At 37.6% G+C, this 19,117-nt stretch overlaps 1 protein-coding gene across 1 annotated transcript in view; it reads right to left on the reverse strand.

The window, feature by feature from the left end:
* Window positions 1–19,117, reverse strand: part of LOC121314243 (exosome RNA helicase MTR4-like) — a 70,441-nt gene that overhangs the window by 29,488 nt on the left and 21,836 nt on the right. The window contains exons 13-18 of the mRNA XM_041247287.1: window positions 18,195–18,305; window positions 17,714–17,815; window positions 17,415–17,540; window positions 14,757–14,907; window positions 8,909–9,081; window positions 6,518–6,586 (exon numbers count right to left, since the gene is read on the reverse strand). Coding sequence (XP_041103221.1) covers window positions 6,518–6,586; window positions 8,909–9,081; window positions 14,757–14,907; window positions 17,415–17,540; window positions 17,714–17,815; window positions 18,195–18,305 — 732 coding nt within the window. The remainder of the gene's footprint in view (window positions 1–6,517; window positions 6,587–8,908; window positions 9,082–14,756; window positions 14,908–17,414; window positions 17,541–17,713; window positions 17,816–18,194; window positions 18,306–19,117) is intronic.

Consider the following 19,117-nt stretch of genomic DNA (forward strand, 5'->3'; position numbering starts at 1 on the left):
TATATTTTAAAACAGAGTGTGTAAAAAGTGTGCAAAATAAACAGAGCATGTGAAAATTGGACTAAGACTGTCAGAAATGTTTGCAGTGTTCTTATAGAATGTTTTGTGGCTCAATATTAATTTTAACTTTTTATTAATTTTTAAAGTGCGAAAAAGTTCAAGGGGGTGTAGACTTTCTGTAGGCACTGTATGTGTGTAAAAAAAATATATATATATATATATATATATTTTTTTTTTTTTTTTTACACACAGTGCCTATAGAAAGTCTACACCCCCTTGAACTTTTTTCACATTTTGTTGTATCAGTGCCTCAGAGTTTCATGCATTTAAATGAGGATTTTTTTTTTCCCCACTTATCTACACACCATACTCCACACTGTTAAGGGGAAAAAGTCTTTATTGAGAAAAACTATATTGGTTAAGTCTCCAACCCCGAGTTAATACTTGGTGGAAGCACCTTCGGCAGCAATTACAGCTGTGAGTCTGTTGGGATAGGTCTCTAACAACTTTGCACACCTAGATTTGGCAATATTTGAACATTCTTCTTTACAAAACTGTTCAAGTGTTGGACAGTAATCTTCAAGTCATGCCACAAATGTGATTGGATTTAGGTCGGGGCTCTGACTGGGCCACTGAAGGACATTTACCTTTTTGTTCCTCAGCCACTCCAGTGTAGCTTTGGCTGTGTGCTTTGGGTCATTGTCATGCTGAAAAGGTGAACTTCCACCCCTGTTTCAGCTTTCTTGCAGAGGGCAGCAGGTTTTCCTCAAGGACTTTTCTGTACTTGCTCCATTCATTTTCCCTTCTAACCTGACAAGTGCCCCAGTCCCTGACGATGAAAAAAATCCCCATAACATGATGCTGCCACCACCATGCTTCACAGCAGGGATGGAGTTCTTTGGGTTATCTGCTGTGTTGGGTTTGTGCCAAACATAACACTTTGCACTTATGCCAAAAAGTTCAATTTTAGTTTCATCAGACCACAAAACTTTGCCACATGGCTACAGAATGAATCTCCTGTGTGTTTTTTTGCATTCTTCAATACAGGATACTTGAGTAATGGCTTCCTTCTTGCCACCCTACCATACAGGCCAGATCTGTGGAGTGCTTGGGATATTGTTGTCACATGCACACTTTGACCAGTCTTAGCCATAAAAGCCTGTAGCTCTTGCAAAGTTGCCATTGGACCTCTTGATAGCCTCTCTGATCAGTCTCCTCCTTGCTCGGTCATCCAGTTAGGAGGGACAGCCTGATCTAGACAGGGTCTTGGTGGTGCCACACACCTTCCACTTCTGAATAATCGTCTTGACAGTGCTCCAAAGAATATTCAAGAACTTTGATTTTTTTTTTTTTTTTTATACCCATCCCCTGATCTGTGCCTTTCAACAACTTTGTCCTGGAGTTCTTCTGAAAGCATCTTGGTGCTCATGGTTGAGTCTTTGCTTTGAAATGCACTACCCAGCAGAGGGAACCTACAGGAAGTGCTGAATTTATCCTGAAATCATGTGAATAACTACAGTTTAACACAGGTGGAGGCCACCTGGTGTGTGATTTTGAAGGTAACTGGTTATACCTCAGCTAATTTAGGATTGCTATTACAAGAGAGGTGGACACTTATCCAACCAAGATATTTCAGTTTTTATTTTTAATGAATTTCCTACAAATTTCTAGAATGTGGGGTAGGATGTGTAGATAAATGAACAAAAATAAAATAAAAACTATTTTAATGCATTTTAAATTCCAGGATATAAGGCAACAAAAAGTGAAAGTTTTGAAAGGGGGACAAAACCGCTTCAGCAAATGCAGTAGAATCTGCTAGAAGTGACACCGGACACTGAATCTACTATAGATACTATTGAGGGCATAACAAATACAAAAGAAATGAGGGAAACATAGATCTTTTCAAGAAAGCTGGGAGACTTTGCATAAATGTATTGTGAAGCATCCACACTATATATAGACTGAACAGGAGAATTATTTGCACTATGCGGGACTTTCTTTTCTACCACTGGTACTTGAGCTCCTGAGGGCTCACAGAATCACTGCCTGTGCACCTTTTCAGTGATTAAAGCCTGGTTTTCAAACAAACTAATTATCACTCACCAGTACTGTATTGGTGTAAAGTTTTTTTTTTTTTTTTTTTTTTTTTTTTTCTGACGACAATGTAAACACCAAGCTTTAAACGTGTTACTGTTTATAGAGAATAACTCAACTTTATTATGAATTTATTGTGTTATTATGTTTTAAGCAACATACTACAATAATGTTCATTATGGTAATATTTTAAAATGTTTAGTAAGACACAGCCTATTTGACCTTGTTAGTACAACCGGCCAACTTTGCTAATGACATCTTCAGTCAGGGTCATAACCCAGTATAAATCTCCATTTTTGTAAAAAGACTTTACACTTGCTTCAACGTGTTTCAGTAAATTGAAACAATAAACTTCGCATCCCGCGCAGAGGGAGAACAAACGTAAAATGTCATCAAGTGGGGTTGGCATTGCAGGGGAGATGAAGGGAGGTTTCAGTTACGAGCGACTGTTTTCTAAGCAGAATTTGTGAATGCTTATTCACCATTGCTACACCATGTTAGAAAACATGACCCCTGCATTTTTTTAATGCAAGACTGAATGTGAGAATATGTGTACATTTGTTTAAAGTGCTCACCCAGAGGACTACTTTTTCACACACACATATATACACCTTTCGTTTATACTTGGGTGTACAACAGAAACTTATTATCCACTAACAACATTTAATGATGTTGCTGGAATGTTTTAAAATTTACTTATGTCATTTCTATAAGGTTTTGTACAGGCAGCTTCTTCATGATTGCATCTGAAATATTTGGAGATGTTTGTGATCTTACATAATAAACGCAGAGTCTCAAATAGTCGCTGGTCTCCAATAGGCGCCAGGGCTACTGGCAAATACCGTACAAAATGCTGAGGTGTTTATTTAAAGTTTTACAGTATTTATAGTATAAAATTTAATATGATTAAAAAATATATATTTCAAGTGTGAAATTTAGTTAAGAAGCCAAAATAAACACAAAACAAGCAAAAACAAGTTGTTTTCCTGATTGAAAAAAACTAACTTGAACACAATATATAAAAATAGGGGTCCAAACAGACCCCAGGTGCCTGGTTCAGTAGTTTATGTGCCCTGATGAGGGTTAATATTGCAATAAGTCTGTTCTGCTGCTCAAACATGTATTGTGACAACTAGGTGAACTAAGCTAAAAATACAAAACAAATTTACAATATTATTTTAATATCTGTTCTGGTCACAGGAGAGAGAGGTGATTGTTTTGGCAGCACTACATAATTGTATTTGACTAAAATGAGCCATGCATCAAGTTCAAGAAATGTAATATAATTTAAAATAGGAGAAAGAGTCTTCTGTTGAACTTGCACCTATCTATGGCTTGAAATCCATCAGGTATTTATTTAACAGCTGGTTTGATTTATGTTTCAAAACCCTTCTGTCAGTTGCAGTCAATACACCAGTGTCAGGTAATGAATCCTATATGCAGAAGACCAACATCATGCCAACAAGAGTAAAACAGAGTGCTGTTGACTCAAACCCCACTTAGGATTACCAAATGCAGACCCAAAATATATTGAAAAAAAAAAAAATAACACATCTGTGTAAGAATTCTTTATCAGTTTTTAGGTGTGTTCCCTATGAAGCCCAGTGGTAAGTGCACTGTACTGCAGAAGGAAAGCCACTTAGTTGCTACCTTGGCTCCAATATGCACAGTTAAACCAGCTCTGGCATGTTGCCATTTCATTACCACATTCAAGTTCTTAGGATTTAAATCTGCAAAAGAGATATTAAAAAGGACGACCCTTCCGTCATCTTGTGGCATAAATACAAACAATTCCCTTGCACATACAGTGGCTTGCGAAAGTATTGACCCCCCCCCCCCCCCCCCCCCCCGGCATTTTTCCTATTTTGTTGCCTTACAACCTGGATTTAAAATGGATTTTTGGGGGGGTTTGTATCATTTGATTTACATAACATGCCTACCACTTTGAAGATGCAAAATATTTTTTTATTGTGAAACAAACAAGAAATAAGACAAAAAAACAGAAAACTTGAGCAGCATAAATATTCACCCCCCCAAAGTCAATACTTTGTAGAGCCACCTTTTGCAGCAATTACAGCTGCAAGTGTCTTGGGGTATATATCTATAAGCTTGGCACATCTAGCCACTGGGATTTTTGCCCATTCTTCCAGGCAAAACTGCTCCAGCTCCTTCAAGTTAGATGGGTTCCGCTGGTGTACAGCAATCTTTAAGTCATACCACAGATTCTCAATTGGATTGAGGTCTGGGCTTTGACTAGGCCATTCCAAGACATTTAAATGTTTCCCCTTAAACCACTTGAGTGTTGCTTTAGCAGTATGCTTAAGGTCATTGTCCTGCTGGAAGGAGAACCTCCGTCCCAGTCTCAAATATCTGGATGTCAAACAGGTTTCCCTCAAGAATTTCCCTGTATTTAGCACCAGCCATCATTCCTTCAATTCTGACCAGTTTCCCAGTCCCTGCCGATGAAAAACATCCCCACAGCATGATGCTGCCACCACTATGCTTCACTGTGGGGATGGTGTTCTCGGGGTGATGAGAGGTGTTGGGTTTGCGCCAGACATAGCGTTTTCCTTGATGGCCAAAAAGCTCAATTTTAGTCTCATCTGACCAGAGTACCTTCTTCCATATGTTTGGGGAGTCTCCCACATGCCTTTTGGCGAACACCAAACGTGTTTGCTTATTTTTTTCTTTAAGCAATGGCTTTTTTCTGGCCACTTCCGTAAAGCCCAGCTCTGTAGAGTGTACGGCTTAAAGTGGTCCTATGAACAGATACTCCAGTCTCCGCTGCGGAGCTTTGCAGCTCCTTCAGGGTTATCTTTGGTCTTTTTGTTGCCTCTCTGATTAATGCCCTCCTTGCCTGGTCCGTGAGTTTTGGTGGGCGGCCCTCTCTTGCCAGGTTTGTTGTGGTGCCATATTCTTTCCATTTTTTAATAATGGCTTTAATGGTGCTCCGTGGGATGTTCAAAGTTTCGGATATTTTTTTATAACCCAACCCTGATCTGTACTTCTCCACAACTTTGTCCCTGACCTGTTTGGAGAGCTCCTTGGTCTTCATGGTGCCACTTGCTTAGTGGTGTTGCAGACTCTGGGGCCTTTCAGAACAGGTGTATATATACTGAGATCATGTGACAGATCATGTGACACTTAAATAAAGTCCACTTGTGTGCAATCTAATTATGTGACTTCTGAAGGTACTTGGTTGCACCAGATCTTATTTAGAGGCTTAATAGCAAAGGGGGTGAATACATATGCACGCACCAATTTTCCGTTATTTATTTTTTAGAAACAAGTTATTTTTTTCATTTCACTTCATCAATTTGGACTATTTTGTGTATGTCCATTACATGAAATCCAAATAAAAAATCCAGGTTGTAAGGCAACAAAATAGGAAAAATGCCAAGGGGGGTCAATACTTTCGCAAGCCACTGTAATTTCCAACATTTCCAAAGACAGACAAGTCCAAAAATAAACTGCCTACTTGCAGATCATCTTATTTGCATCTACTATGGAGCTCAAGAATTGGGATAGAATTTCAGAAAGAAAAAATACATATAATTTCAAACACTCAAAACAAAAAAAAAATACAACATAATGTGGAGCTACAAAAAGTAGCCGAAGTCCTATTAAATTCCATGATCAGAATTTTAACTGATTAGATACATTGACTTTTAACTGATCAGATACAATTAACAATCAGATTGATAACCTTGCCGTAGGAGGCTGCAAATGTCCAAAGATATAGAAGAACAGATAACTAACCATGAAATGAGTTTGAGCCATTTTATTACTGATACATTGAATCATAAAGCACCCACACCCCATATGGGAACCTGCGTTACTCGAAATGACATGAGAATGTCAAAATTGATATGTGAAAAAGATCCGTAAAAAACCTGAAATGGCCAGATGTTAAAACAAAGCTCTGACTTAGTAATGGAACCTGACTGAAGATCTTAAACTGGTACAGTATCTACCAAAAACAAGACTCTACGCCAGTGTGTGGTCTGTGTATCAGACCACATATCACTGATATGTGGTCTGTATATCAGACCACATATCACTGATATGTGGTCTGTATATCAGACCACATATCACTGATATGTGGTCTGTATATCAGACCACATATCACTGATATAGTGAGGTTAAAACTGGTGGTGATCTTACAAAACAGATTAAAGTTAAACTAAGAAGATTAAGTCATAAAAGCTCCAATGCAAAATGACTGAAATCCATACCATTAAACTGTAGGATAAAAGTTCATATGATAAATACATTCTCAAACCTGTTCTCACATAGTCTGAAATATATTTTTCATAATTCATTCACTAATACTGTCAAACAAGCATATCTCAGAGCATTAAATCATGACATCTCAGAATTTTAAGATCAACAAATGAAAATGTTGCACTTGAGGCACAATTACCTTCACATTTGATTTCCTGGAGAAGTTTACAACCACTCCCCAACCAAAGTCGTCGTCATCATTTTTCACCTGAGAAAATAAAGGATGACAGAATTATAAATCAGTTCAAAATAAATTAAAAAGCTGACAAACCACAAGAGGGACCGAAATATAATTGGGGTTGAATTTAAGGCTTGGGTGATGCCCAATTTTTTCACTATCGACATATCGTTCTCTAAAAAAAGCAGATGCATCGATTTATCAATGTTATGAAAGGGTAAAAAAAGAAACAAAAAACCAAAGCAATACATGTGGAGCTGTGGATTACTGTGTACACAGAGTAACTCTTTAAAAACTATTATGAATATGAAATTGATTACATCTATTTATGCATTGTTTTACCTTGTTTGTACCAGTTAGGGGTCAAAGCAAAATCCAAAAACAAATACATAAAACAGTTGTTTATATCCATAGCAAGGTCAGAATAACCACAAACCTATCAAGAGGGGGGGGGCGGAGGGAATAAAATTAAAAAGCTACCACTGTCCACAGCAGATTATTAACAAAAGTGTTTATATTGTAGTTGTGCTAAGGAGCATGACAGTGTCCACATTTTGTTTTAATTTCAGCGACGACTGGCGCTTGCTTACAGCCTGCCCAGCATTACTGAATACCTGCTCATTAGGGACCGATGTTACCAGGATGCTTAACACTTCTGACTGAAGATACAACTTTTGGAACGATATTGGTTGTTTTTCTTCATTTTTACTCCGGGATAGCTCAGATGAATAAACGCTGATTTTGTTTTAGGTTTTGTAGCTTACCATCTCATTAAATGGTCACGCAGAGTAGTTGTGATAACGGAGTATCCCAAACATTAAACTTTACTTTCTCACCATCTTACTTTAGAAAATAACTGCCAAACAATGGAAGGCATTGTAGCTCAGTCAATACAGTATTTGTAACTAACAGAGCAAGTTAGGCGTGTTGCGCTACATTGAAGATTCCTGCAATCCCATCAGTAAACACACAGGGGGCAGGGCAGGGGGGATAAATGATGCATAGCCTCAGCCTTAGTTGCATTTCCTGCTCATCTGGAAAAGGTTTACGAGTCTAGGCAGAAGCCACGTTTATGGATGTGCTTCACAATTAGAGCAATACACTTGAAAAATTAACACATAAAAACACTAGCCGTTTAGGGTACTAACAAAAGCATAGCAACATCTTGGTTCAGGTTAAGCCATTACGTTCACATTATAAAAGTACACTAAAAAGGTAATAGGACCCCACCTGCTGCCTGTATAAACTGTATGGGGTCAGACAGGGTCCAATAACCTGAACTGTGGCTAGATAAAAACGGGATTCATGGGACATTCTAGAAAATAAACTCTGGAAAACATTGAGTTTCATCAAAACAACTGGGGCATTGTGAAAATGCTTATGTGATAAAGCCTGGGCTATTATTCCTTTAAAAGAACACCCTTAGAAATCAGTCAGTCATTCATGTCTTAGCAGGCAACAGTCTTCAAAACATCTATTTGGGGATTGCTGTGTTCAATTTTTTTTTAAATATAGTAAAAAAAGCTTAGATTTCATACAGCTGGTTGGATCTTCAATAAATGAGGGGAAAGGGACAACATACAGTATTCATTTAAAAGACTGCCAGAAAGAATGAACCCGACCCACACAGGCTGTGTTCACTAAATGTTACACAAAAGCAGCAGCTGCTACTATAGGATGCTAAGTGAAAAAAAAGTACATATAAAACTGACATTTAAAAATAAATAAAACATTGCCCTTTACAACATTAATTTGTTGGATGTTACAAAATCCACAAGTATTTTAGTAACGTCAAAAAGACAAAACATTTCTGGCTAGTCCGGTGGTAACAGAAAGGGCCTTCTAGTTCAGATTTATTACAAGAATACCATCAATTACAATGGCAATTACACCTCTATTCAGGTAATCTGTTACTTTAACTGATAATCTTTAAAACCTGACATGGAATAGTCCTTAAAGACTGGAGCTGTACACCCTGGGCTAGTACCTTCCTCAGAGTCTGTTACCAGTCATCCAAAACACTCTAAAGGGCAGATTTAGAAATACAAAAAGAAAGTTAAATTCAATGACAAACACTGACAAGAAGTCTTTTTTCAGTTACTTGGGCTTAATATGGACATGCTGAAGCATAGCGTGCAAATTCAACCTTTTACAGAGGGGATTCAAATTGAATTGTTTATCTTGTTCACCATTAATTTTTGATGCACATCATATTTTACATGTGATCTGTATTGGAATGTGATAACTGCAGAAATTGTACTTCGAGTAACATGTTGGATTGTGGAGGTTGGGGTAGGGCTTAGGATCGGTGTAAATGTACAAATATGAAAAAAAGAAAACTTAAGAATGTACCTTTGCGAGTCTTCCAGGCTGCAGGAAAGGCAAACAGTATTTTGGTTTGTGAATGTATTCTTCAATCTCCTTTCCGAGTTTAGCCAGCTGCTGTCGAATTTTGTAGTAGGTGACCACACTTTCTTCGTTGGAGATTTCAATTTCATTGTATTGCTCTTCTAGTTTCTTCACCCCTGCAGGAAAAAAAAAAAAAAAGTTATGCAATTTATATCTGAACATAAAACTCTCTAGTTGATGCCCCCCTCCCTCCTCCCACTGGAATAATAAAAAGTGTACAGAACCAAAGTCATTACTGTGTTTCTTTGGTAAGCACCTTTAAACAATTTGTAACAGGGTATTAGGAGTATCTATGAATTTTCTGAAGGTGAAACCACTAGAAACATTCCTCCGACAGTATGTCACGGTGATTCACTTTGCCTACAGTGAATTATTAGTACAGATTCTCACTTGTGACCTCGTAGACGAGAGAGTATTATGAACTAAGCCAACAATGCTTTTCCCTGGTTTAAGTTTTCTATCTGTTACAAATCTCTCAACCTCAAGTTGGTCCTTCTAAGTCTGTAACCTTTACTTATCTTTGTTTCTTTCCTGACATTTATGCACATTGGAGAATGTTGAAACAATAGCCACCAAAACACAAAAACACTTGTTCTAGGTAAGCCACGAGTATAGTACCAGACTCTCCCCACTGACACGCTGTACTGTTTGTTTACTGTAGTGACAATACTATTAGCATAGTGTCTTTCCAACTCTTATGCAAATTGTTGTTAAAACCTGAAAAAACTCTAAAATTGGTCCCATTAATCCTTTTTACCAAGATGTGATACCACAGTGGGAGGGTGTTCTATCAAAGATCTAACTTGAGTCACAGGTTCTTACTGGCTCTTTATTAATGTGTCTACTAAAGGAGAATCAATCATTTTACAATTAGGTCATAACTAGAGCCCTGTGTTTTTTGCAAATACAAAAACACTAAATGCAACATATAAAAATTAAATAACAAAAAATTAAAGCAAACATAGAAAGACACTTAAATTGTGAGGTTTATATAAAAGACACTTTAAATAAATACTTGCAATCATAGTTAATACTCAGCCATTACCATAGATGCTGAAGGGAAAGGGAAGCTCTGTCTAGAACTTGTGCATATGTATTACTTGGAGTGAGTTGTTCACTTTTGGGAATTAAAATTGAGATGGAAGAGAAGATACGCTTGTTTCTAAAATATCTAAACCACACATAGCAATTAAAACAACGTTGCAAATAATTATTAAAGTTAATTAGTCACATTTTTCAGCAACATCATGAACTTATGCTTGACAAATGACCCTGGAGATTGGTTGTGCCTCGATGACACATCAATTGCACAGTTTGCATTCAACAGCTTTTCTTTTGGTCGTCTAGGCATTTAACAAAAAAATCCAAAACAGCAGAGGGTGAGAGACATTTCTTTCAATACAGTTTACACTATACAACGCTTTGCTGTCGAGATGCCGGATGAAGAAATTAAAAGTTTGCTTCTGGATAACACGAGATGGAGGGGGAAGGGGCAGACTGCTCAGTTTTCTTGGCATAATATCCCCTGCTCCATACACGGCAGCGGCGCCATAGTTGCTACGTATAACGATTTGGTAGTGGATTTTAATAAAATTTTTGTTTAAGTAATATGCATTATACAAATCAGATATTCACACATTGTCAAGTGCAGTCCGTGAATGTCGCGTGGCCGACGCGGATCCACATCATAAACAATTAAGTAAGGCTGTGTTGAGAGGTTCCTTCTATCGCCAGGGATTCGCAACCCCCCCACCCCCCACCCCAAGTTAAAAGAAACTTTTTGACAATACATGAATGCTATAAAATCACACATTAAATGTCACTGGCATGCAAAATTCGATCTTTTGATTTGTATAATGCATACTATGTAAACAAAAGTTGTTGTATTAAAATCCACTACCAAATCATTATACATAGCAACTCTATATGGTGCCGCTGACGTGTATGGAACAGAGTATAACATCCAAAGCACTGGGGCGGTACGGTTGATTGCTTCAGTAAAATATGTACTGAATACCTAGTATACAAGTGTGAGAGGAGTGCTATGGCAGAATGTTTGAAACACGATAACACTAATAATTTTAATTTTGAAAACTGAACACCGTCCATCCCTCCCCCCTCCAGCTCGTGTTATCCAAAAAGCAAAACTTTAATTTCTTCATTCTCCATCTCAACAGCAAAGCTTTGTATAGCGTAAGCTGTATTGAAAGGAATGTCTTGAAACTGTTTGGGATTTTTTTGTTAAATGCCCAGACGACCAAAAAAAAAAAAAAAAGTTGAATGCAAACTGTACAAGCGACTTGTATCATACAGGTATAACCAATCTCTGGGGTCACTTGACAAGTGTAAGTTCATATTATTATTATTAGTATTCATATTTTTTAGTAGTAGTAAAATGTGACAGATAACCTGCTTGGAACAGTGACTTAAATAAAGCTTTGTTTTGTCCAAGTACGCGGCAGTTGTGCAATACAAGCTTACTGTATGTATCGCTAACATCTTCAATTACGTGTAAATAAACATTTTTATTTAAATTATATAAGCATGATTACCGTTTTATATAACATCTCATGTGAATGTTTTAATCCATGTATATGGATTAACCGTAAAATAAGATTTTCAATCAAGCAGAGCTATTGTGACATCACCTGTAAATTATGCAAACGAGTACCATCGAAGGTTCGAACAACTAAAGGTCAAAACGTACACTTCGTTGTAGCCATACACAAGCATAACAATAGTATGTCACGTCTTCAGGTAGGGTTTAAAAAAAAAAAAAATCTCATTACAATTCTTTGCTCTATTGATGTTGACGATTAAGTTTCATTATTGACAGCGCCGTTTATTTGAGGGAGACGTTATTTGAGTGCGGCACTTATTCAACAGCAGCGATAATTCAAAGTAATATGGTATGTACATAGTTAAAACAGGATATATACTTAATTTGTATTGTTATACATCTATTTGAGTCATCATATTAATGTGTATCTAATAAAGATTTCAGGGTAAATACACCTGTCTCTGGGAGGTCCCACAGTTGGTTAGTACATTTCCTAACAAAAACTACATCATGAAGACAAAGGAACATTCAAAGCAAATGCAGAATAAGGTTCTTCAAAAGCACCAATCAGGGGCAGGATATAAGAACATTTCCAAGGCACTGAATATCCCCTGGAGCACAGTAAAGGCCATTATTAAGAAATGGAGAGAATATGGCACAACTGTGAAACTGTCTAGAACAGGCCGTCCTTAAAAACGGAGTATCCGGACGAGAAGGGCACTAGTCAGGAAGGCCACCAAGAGGCCTATGAAGGAGTTACAGTCTTCCACAGCTGAGCTGGGAGACACAATACAGCAACAATAGCCTGGGTGCTTCACAAAACTGGCCTTTATGGAAGAGTGGCAAAAAGAAAGCCACTGTTGAAAAAAACTCACATCAAATCTCGGCTAGTTTGCCAGAAGGCACGTGGGAGACTGAGACCAAGTGGAAGAAGAGATTCTATGGTCTACTGAGAGTAAAATAGAGCTTTTTGGCCTCCACGCTAAGCGCTATGTGTATAGGCGCAAGCCTAACACCACACATCATCCTGAGAACACCATCCCTACCGTGAAGCATGGTGGTGGTACCATCATGCTATGGGGATGCTCCTCTGCATCAGGGGCTTGAAAGCTTGTGAAGATAGAGGGCAAAATGGATGCAGCAAAGTACAGAGAAAACCTGCTGAAGTCTGCAAGAGACCTTGGACTTGGGAGAAGATTCATCTTCTAGCAGGACAATGACCCCAAACACAGCCAAAGCCACACTGGAGTGGCTTAAAAACGAAAAGGTCAAATGTCCTGGAGTGGGCCAGTCAAAGCCCGGACCTCAATCCAATTGAGAATATGTGGAAAGAGTTGAAAATTGCTGTTCAAAGGTCCCCATCCAACTTGACGGAGCATGATCAATTTTGCAAAGAAGAATGGGCAAAAATTGCAGTGTCCAGATGTGCAAAGCTGGTCGAGACTTATCCAAATAGACTCATGGCTGTAATTGCTGCCAAAAGGTGCCTCTACCAAATATTAACTCATGGGGGTGAATACTTATGTAATCAATTATTTTATTTTTCACGTTGCCATTATGGACTTTTGTGTTGATCAGTGGCAAAAACTCCTAATTAAATCCATTTTGATTCCATGTTGTAACACAAAATGTGGAAAAGTCCAAGGGAGGTGAATACTTTTGAGAGCCACTGTATATAGTTGGAGCGACTCAAATGTATTCTTTACTAAGGAATTTTCATGATTGCGCTCACGTGCTCTCAACACAGCAGCTTGTAAAAGTAAGACATAACACACGATGGCGTGCAGCGCGGTGCAACAAGAACCATATTCCCATCCAAATACTACACAATTCTTCTTTGTTTTTGAAGACTATAATCCAAAAGTTAGGAAGCGAAAAATTTAAATAAATCAATAAGCAAACTGCCTCTCTCAGTATTTCCATAACCAATCTGCCAAAGCACCGTTAATATTTTCCTCTATAATCCCAACAGCCCAGAGGTGGAGATGCAAATGGGATTTAGCAATACAAATTTGTTGTAACATTATTCATAATTTACTGAAGACAACTCTAACATTTAAAGACTTGACATTAACCTGACCATTTCAAACAGTTTGGTAATACCACTCAGCTATTACCTTGGTATTGACTACTTTGTTAGCTGTCCAGTGGAGCCTGCTTTTGATTAAAATCAACATTTGCCTTTTCACAATTACATCGGACATCCGGATACCTTTTTTTCCCCTCCACGTTTCCTTTTATGCTTTCATAGTTTCCATTTCAGTTTTCTGTTCATTTCCAAGAAGTGGCTAACTGCAAGCGCTCACTAAATCAAACTTTAAACCAGCTTGGTCTCTTAAAAAGAGTCAAGCAAAGCCGATTTAATACCAAAAAAAAAAAAAAAAAAAAACAACACAGCTTGGTCTACATTTGTCACTAGTAAATTTACAATTACCAGCGATATCTGACCAGCTCTTACATCTTGCTTAAATCTGCTTCATGTGGGAAAACTAGGACACACCTGAAGTAGAGTTACAAGCTGTGATCTGTAACAGTCTATTTATTTAAAAAAAAAAAAAAAATGAAAAGGCCGGAAGTGTAAGGTATAACTGTACCAAGTCGACTCTAGAAAGCTTTATGGTTTTAAGTTTAAAGAATGCCTTGTTAATTGAGCAATAGAACCCATAAGAGGGCTTTACCATCTGGCAAGGCCCATCTCGCAGTTACATTTCCAGAGCCCAAAACAATGCCTTTACCCAAATGCCAAAGCCTTCTTATCACGGTTCTATAAAAAAATGGCCCCTATGTGCCATCGGAAAATGGGTAATAGATAACATTTGAGGTCCTTTACCAGGGATTGGGCAATACAAGATCCCTAATCCGGTTAAAGGAAATCTCAGATCAATTTTTTAACAACACTTACATTTTTACCTTGACACATCATCCTCCCTAAAAAAAAAAAAAAAACTGAACTACTGAATTTGCCCATGGATACACAGTAAAGATGTAGTACTTTCAATTTACAAAACGTTATTGTATTTTAAAAAGTAAAATACTAACAAACCTCACATCTATCTGCAGTTTTCAGTAAAACCTTTCTCCTTTCATGGAGTGGAGGACAGGAGGGACACCATTTACACAGCGCATCCATAGGGTTTTTTTTTTTTTTGCAACTCCTAATGACCTTTAAATTACAATATAATGATAACTGCATATTCAGCCATTTGGCTCTTACTCACAGCCGATACTTACTCTCCACTACTCCTGGGACGGCTTTGTAATGCTGAAACTGGTAGAAAGACTTTTCCAACATGTATTCAGGGTTAATCTCTTCAACACGCAGCAAGTTTAACACCATGTTATAGGTCAAATGGAAAGCACTGTTGAGAGGATCAGCAGAACCCTAAAAAACATCAAACACCACATTGCAATCACCTGAAAACATACACACTTTATATAACAGGACAGTCATATTGGAAGTATTACAGAAGGTTGTATTTTTGGTATCTTTAGGCAGCCATAGGTTTGCAATGGAAATACATATTTGTGGTAAAAGGGGTGTGGTAATTAAATATTATATATTTAACTTTACATTTTTAACATCACCCAAGGTTAACTGTAGAGCAGCTAGTAGCAGAGATTATGTATGCACCACATGTTGAAACCTCGGTCTATAAAACACATTGGCACCACATTGCATTAACACTAACATCATTATCCATGGAACCCCCCTGGAACACAGGTGGCCCAGTGCCTTCATTTCCTAGCTGTCATGCTCAACAATGCAAGGTAGTCACATTCCTGTTTCAAGTCTTTGAGACCTAACCTTTTCCTTTTTTATTGTTGTTTTGAGCCCCAACAACCTTTTTGAGCTCTAAAGACTGAAACTGGTTTAAAAACTAGACTTCTATGCCAAAAGTCCTCGAGGCAATATTGAACTCTCGTCAACAGATGATCTCCAGCATACAGTGCAGCTCTCAAATTAGTGAGTGAAAAGGTCAGCCACTCAGTTGGGGTATCATTTTACCAACCAATTGCAGTTTACCCTCAATGGCTTGACCTGAACACATTTTGTTAATAACTTTACATGATTAGCTTGCTGTTACAGCATTGCTGTGTAAATCTAATGCAGTCCGACACGTTCCTTCTTATTCAATTTGATGCATTGGCTGTCTGTCGCTGTATGTTGGGGAATATTTTTTGTAAAGATATGAAGCCTGGGGAGGTTAACAGTCACTGATGTGGAATCTTTAATGGCTTCCTTGCCATTTTAGTGATATATAAAAAATGCGTTGACTCATGTGACGAGGATCCAATCAAAATGACTGATTGGTGACCATCCATGGCCTTTATTCAATGTTTTTGGCAGGCAGAAAGTAGAAATGTTTTGATATACAGAAAGTGCGCTATTATAATAATGAAATAAGCACAGGATATATAACCGCCATGGGACTTTCGCTCACACTGCCAAACCACTTTTTTTTTCCCCACATTTGTCCCACCACCCAAGAGGATGAACTTTGACTTCTGTCCTAGCAAGGAATTCAAATGAAGCATACAGTCCTTCCTCAAGCAAAAACACATTCCTAAATACTGATCAAGTGTTGAATCATTTCGAAACTGCTATTGGAGTTCGGTAAACTTGAAAATGTTGAAAGAGCGGATGTTTTAAGTGCCTGGAGCAGGAAATATTGCTTTAAACACCTGGATTTATAAACAGCTCAAATACTATATGCACAACATACAGAAGAAACAAATGTGGTGAGCTCAGAAGACAGACAACTAATTATAAAATCAATTTTTTCCCCTTTTGGAATTGATAAGTAGTAAAGTGGCAGCTTTAAGGTGCTTATATAAAATGTTAACTGTGCCAAATATGATTCATTTCAATGAAATTAAGACACTAGACACTACTTGTAATTGTTACTATTAGGTTCTAATGGGGATATGATCATTTAATTAAGAATGTTAAGGAGCTGCATGATAAAATGCAAATCATTCTTTATACAGAAAAGCAACACAGTGTACAAAGCAATGTTTTGAAAACAAATAACTACATTACACTACAATAAGAGATCTTTTGTTTCTCTTTTCCTTCATTAATCTGGACTGGTTTCAGCTTGTGCTCAATGTTTGTATCTTGATACCAGAGCTTGCAGGAGACCACTGCCAGCTCCCCTTCCGCTAAGCTCACCATAGGCACCACAAAGTCTGCAGATCTCACGCACACACTTCATAATGAAATGAGCCACAAACAAAAGCTCAGGCAAAACCAACTACTCCTTCTCTTGCAAGAAAATAAAGCAAACATGTATGTATTACATGAACATAATTCCATAAACAGCTGTGTGTAGGTTTGTATTTTAACATGATGCAGGTAGCATAACTTCATTAGCATAGTTTTTGCTTCACATGAAAGGGATTAGGAGGCAGTTTTGGTTTAATAATCAGAGTAAGGGTCTTCGCAGAATATCTTGAGCTCAAATCCCCACTCAGACAATAACTCAATTATCTCTGCATCCCAATGCCCTCAACCTCTGTGCTTTAAAAGGTCTGTAGTGCAGTTCAGTAGATTAGATAGCCAAAGGGTCAGGAGTCTGCACTACTTTGCAGATTCCATATTGTTTAAATATTTTAAAAATGTCAAAACAGCTAAGGCATCAATGATTGTCAGCTATAATCTTAAATCTCTTACCATGCTACTGAAACAGCTTTTAATGCATTTCTTAAACCAGTAGTTAATTTCTTCAGTTTATGTGTCTTAATTGGCAGTCTGACAATCAAGGCACTATAAAGAACTTCCTTCAGGACTGACAGTACAGTAATATTTAAAATCAAAACAGCCGATTATTATTATTACAATCACCACTCTGTGGTTTCTAAAATGTGAGCTCCCCATTTCTCATTTACCTTAAGAAGCTGCTTTCCAATTGCCGGGCTCATCTTTTCATCAACCATGAAAATAACTATTCCTCTTTCATCCATGCCACGTCTGCCGGCACGCCCAGACATCTGAATATATTCACCTGAAGTAATCTAGACAACCAAAAAACAAAAAGTATAATTAAGAACACAAAATCCACCCCTCCCACAAAGTAATACAACAGCTAATTAGCTTGACCAAGTTTAAGACATCAAAACAAGTATTCTGGGGTGCGGTTAGTGGGTGTTAGAGCTTGAAACAATTAACCAAAATGTTCCTTGCTTACCCAACGAAAATCTTTTCCATCAAACTTGCGGGCACTTGTGAACAAAACTGTCCTGGCTGGCATGTTGATTCCCATGGCAAACGTCTCTGTTGCAAACAAGGCCTGAAACCACCAAAAAAAACCCGGCTCCATTAATTAGATGTTAGCAAGGCTCAGTTTAAATATATGGAGAAATAAACAAACTATTATGTACTTGCAGTATGCAAGAGCTGAACATCTAATCTTCACTGCCAACCAATCAGTTCACTATTAATAAAGTTTACTCTAATAAAGTCTGTCAAGTAGTCTTGCCCTTTGAGAAACTGACTTTCAAATGTAATATTTCATTTGCAACACAAATTACAAGGGGCATCCCATTTACACTAAAGTGTGCTACACATTGCAAGGGCACTGTGGTAGATTGATATATGTTGCACTAGATAGCAGGAACTCTTTTCTCATGTGTACTGTGCAACTGCAAATAACAGACTTTACAACTAACCTTCAGTAAGCCTTCAGAGAACAAAATCTCAATAGTTTCCTTCAGGATAGGAAGCAAACCACCATGATGGATCCCTACTCCTCTCTTCAACAGTGGCAACACATGCTCAACCTTTGAAATAATACATTAATATATTAGTGCTGGAACAAATACCTGAATATTCGAACAAAATATATATTATACAATTTTTTACATGTATTCGGATACAAAAATCAGTTGTTCGTATTCACTACCAATGACAAAAATACCTTGCATTTCACCAGCTCACCAGAAGTTGTGTGACAATATCAAAAATGGCAAATGAAAGAGTTCTGTGTGACGTGAGATTAATAAATATATTTATTTATAAAAAAAAAAAAAAAACTAACACCACACAAACACAACAGCTCTGAGCCTCTTTAAGGAAGGCCATCTGGGTCAAAAAAGCATTGTGCTGCTTTAGAGCAAGTCAATCTCACAGGACAAAAACGTAGTGCTGAGACGAACATGGTATTATGATGTTCGTCCAAGATTTAGATATTCATTAGTTTTCAAAAGGTAATTAAAGCCAATAAATGTAGCACATTATTTAAAGTAGAAACATATTCAAGAAGTATGAATATGTTGTACAGGACTTTTTTGCACAACATATTCATACTTCTTGGATGTTTTTTTTTTTTTTTTTTTTTTTTAATATTTACATATATGACACTGTTGCGTCTTCAACAGCCTAACAAAGTGATGGAAAACGCGAGGCAAGTTGCTTCCACCATAAGAGCAGGTATTCTGCGATAGATAGTTTGGGTTCTTGCAAAGCAATCTTATTCAGATCGGTAGTTCATGGAGGCCTGTTCCTCATAGAGAGGGGATCGCAAACTCTCGACAGCATATTCTCTACATGTTGCTGTAGATTCACAGCAGTGTGGCTCTCTGCAGTCAATTTT

This window comes from Polyodon spathula, chromosome 1, assembly GCF_017654505.1.
Source record: "Polyodon spathula isolate WHYD16114869_AA chromosome 1, ASM1765450v1, whole genome shotgun sequence".
Taxonomy (NCBI): domain Eukaryota; kingdom Metazoa; phylum Chordata; class Actinopteri; order Acipenseriformes; family Polyodontidae; genus Polyodon; species Polyodon spathula.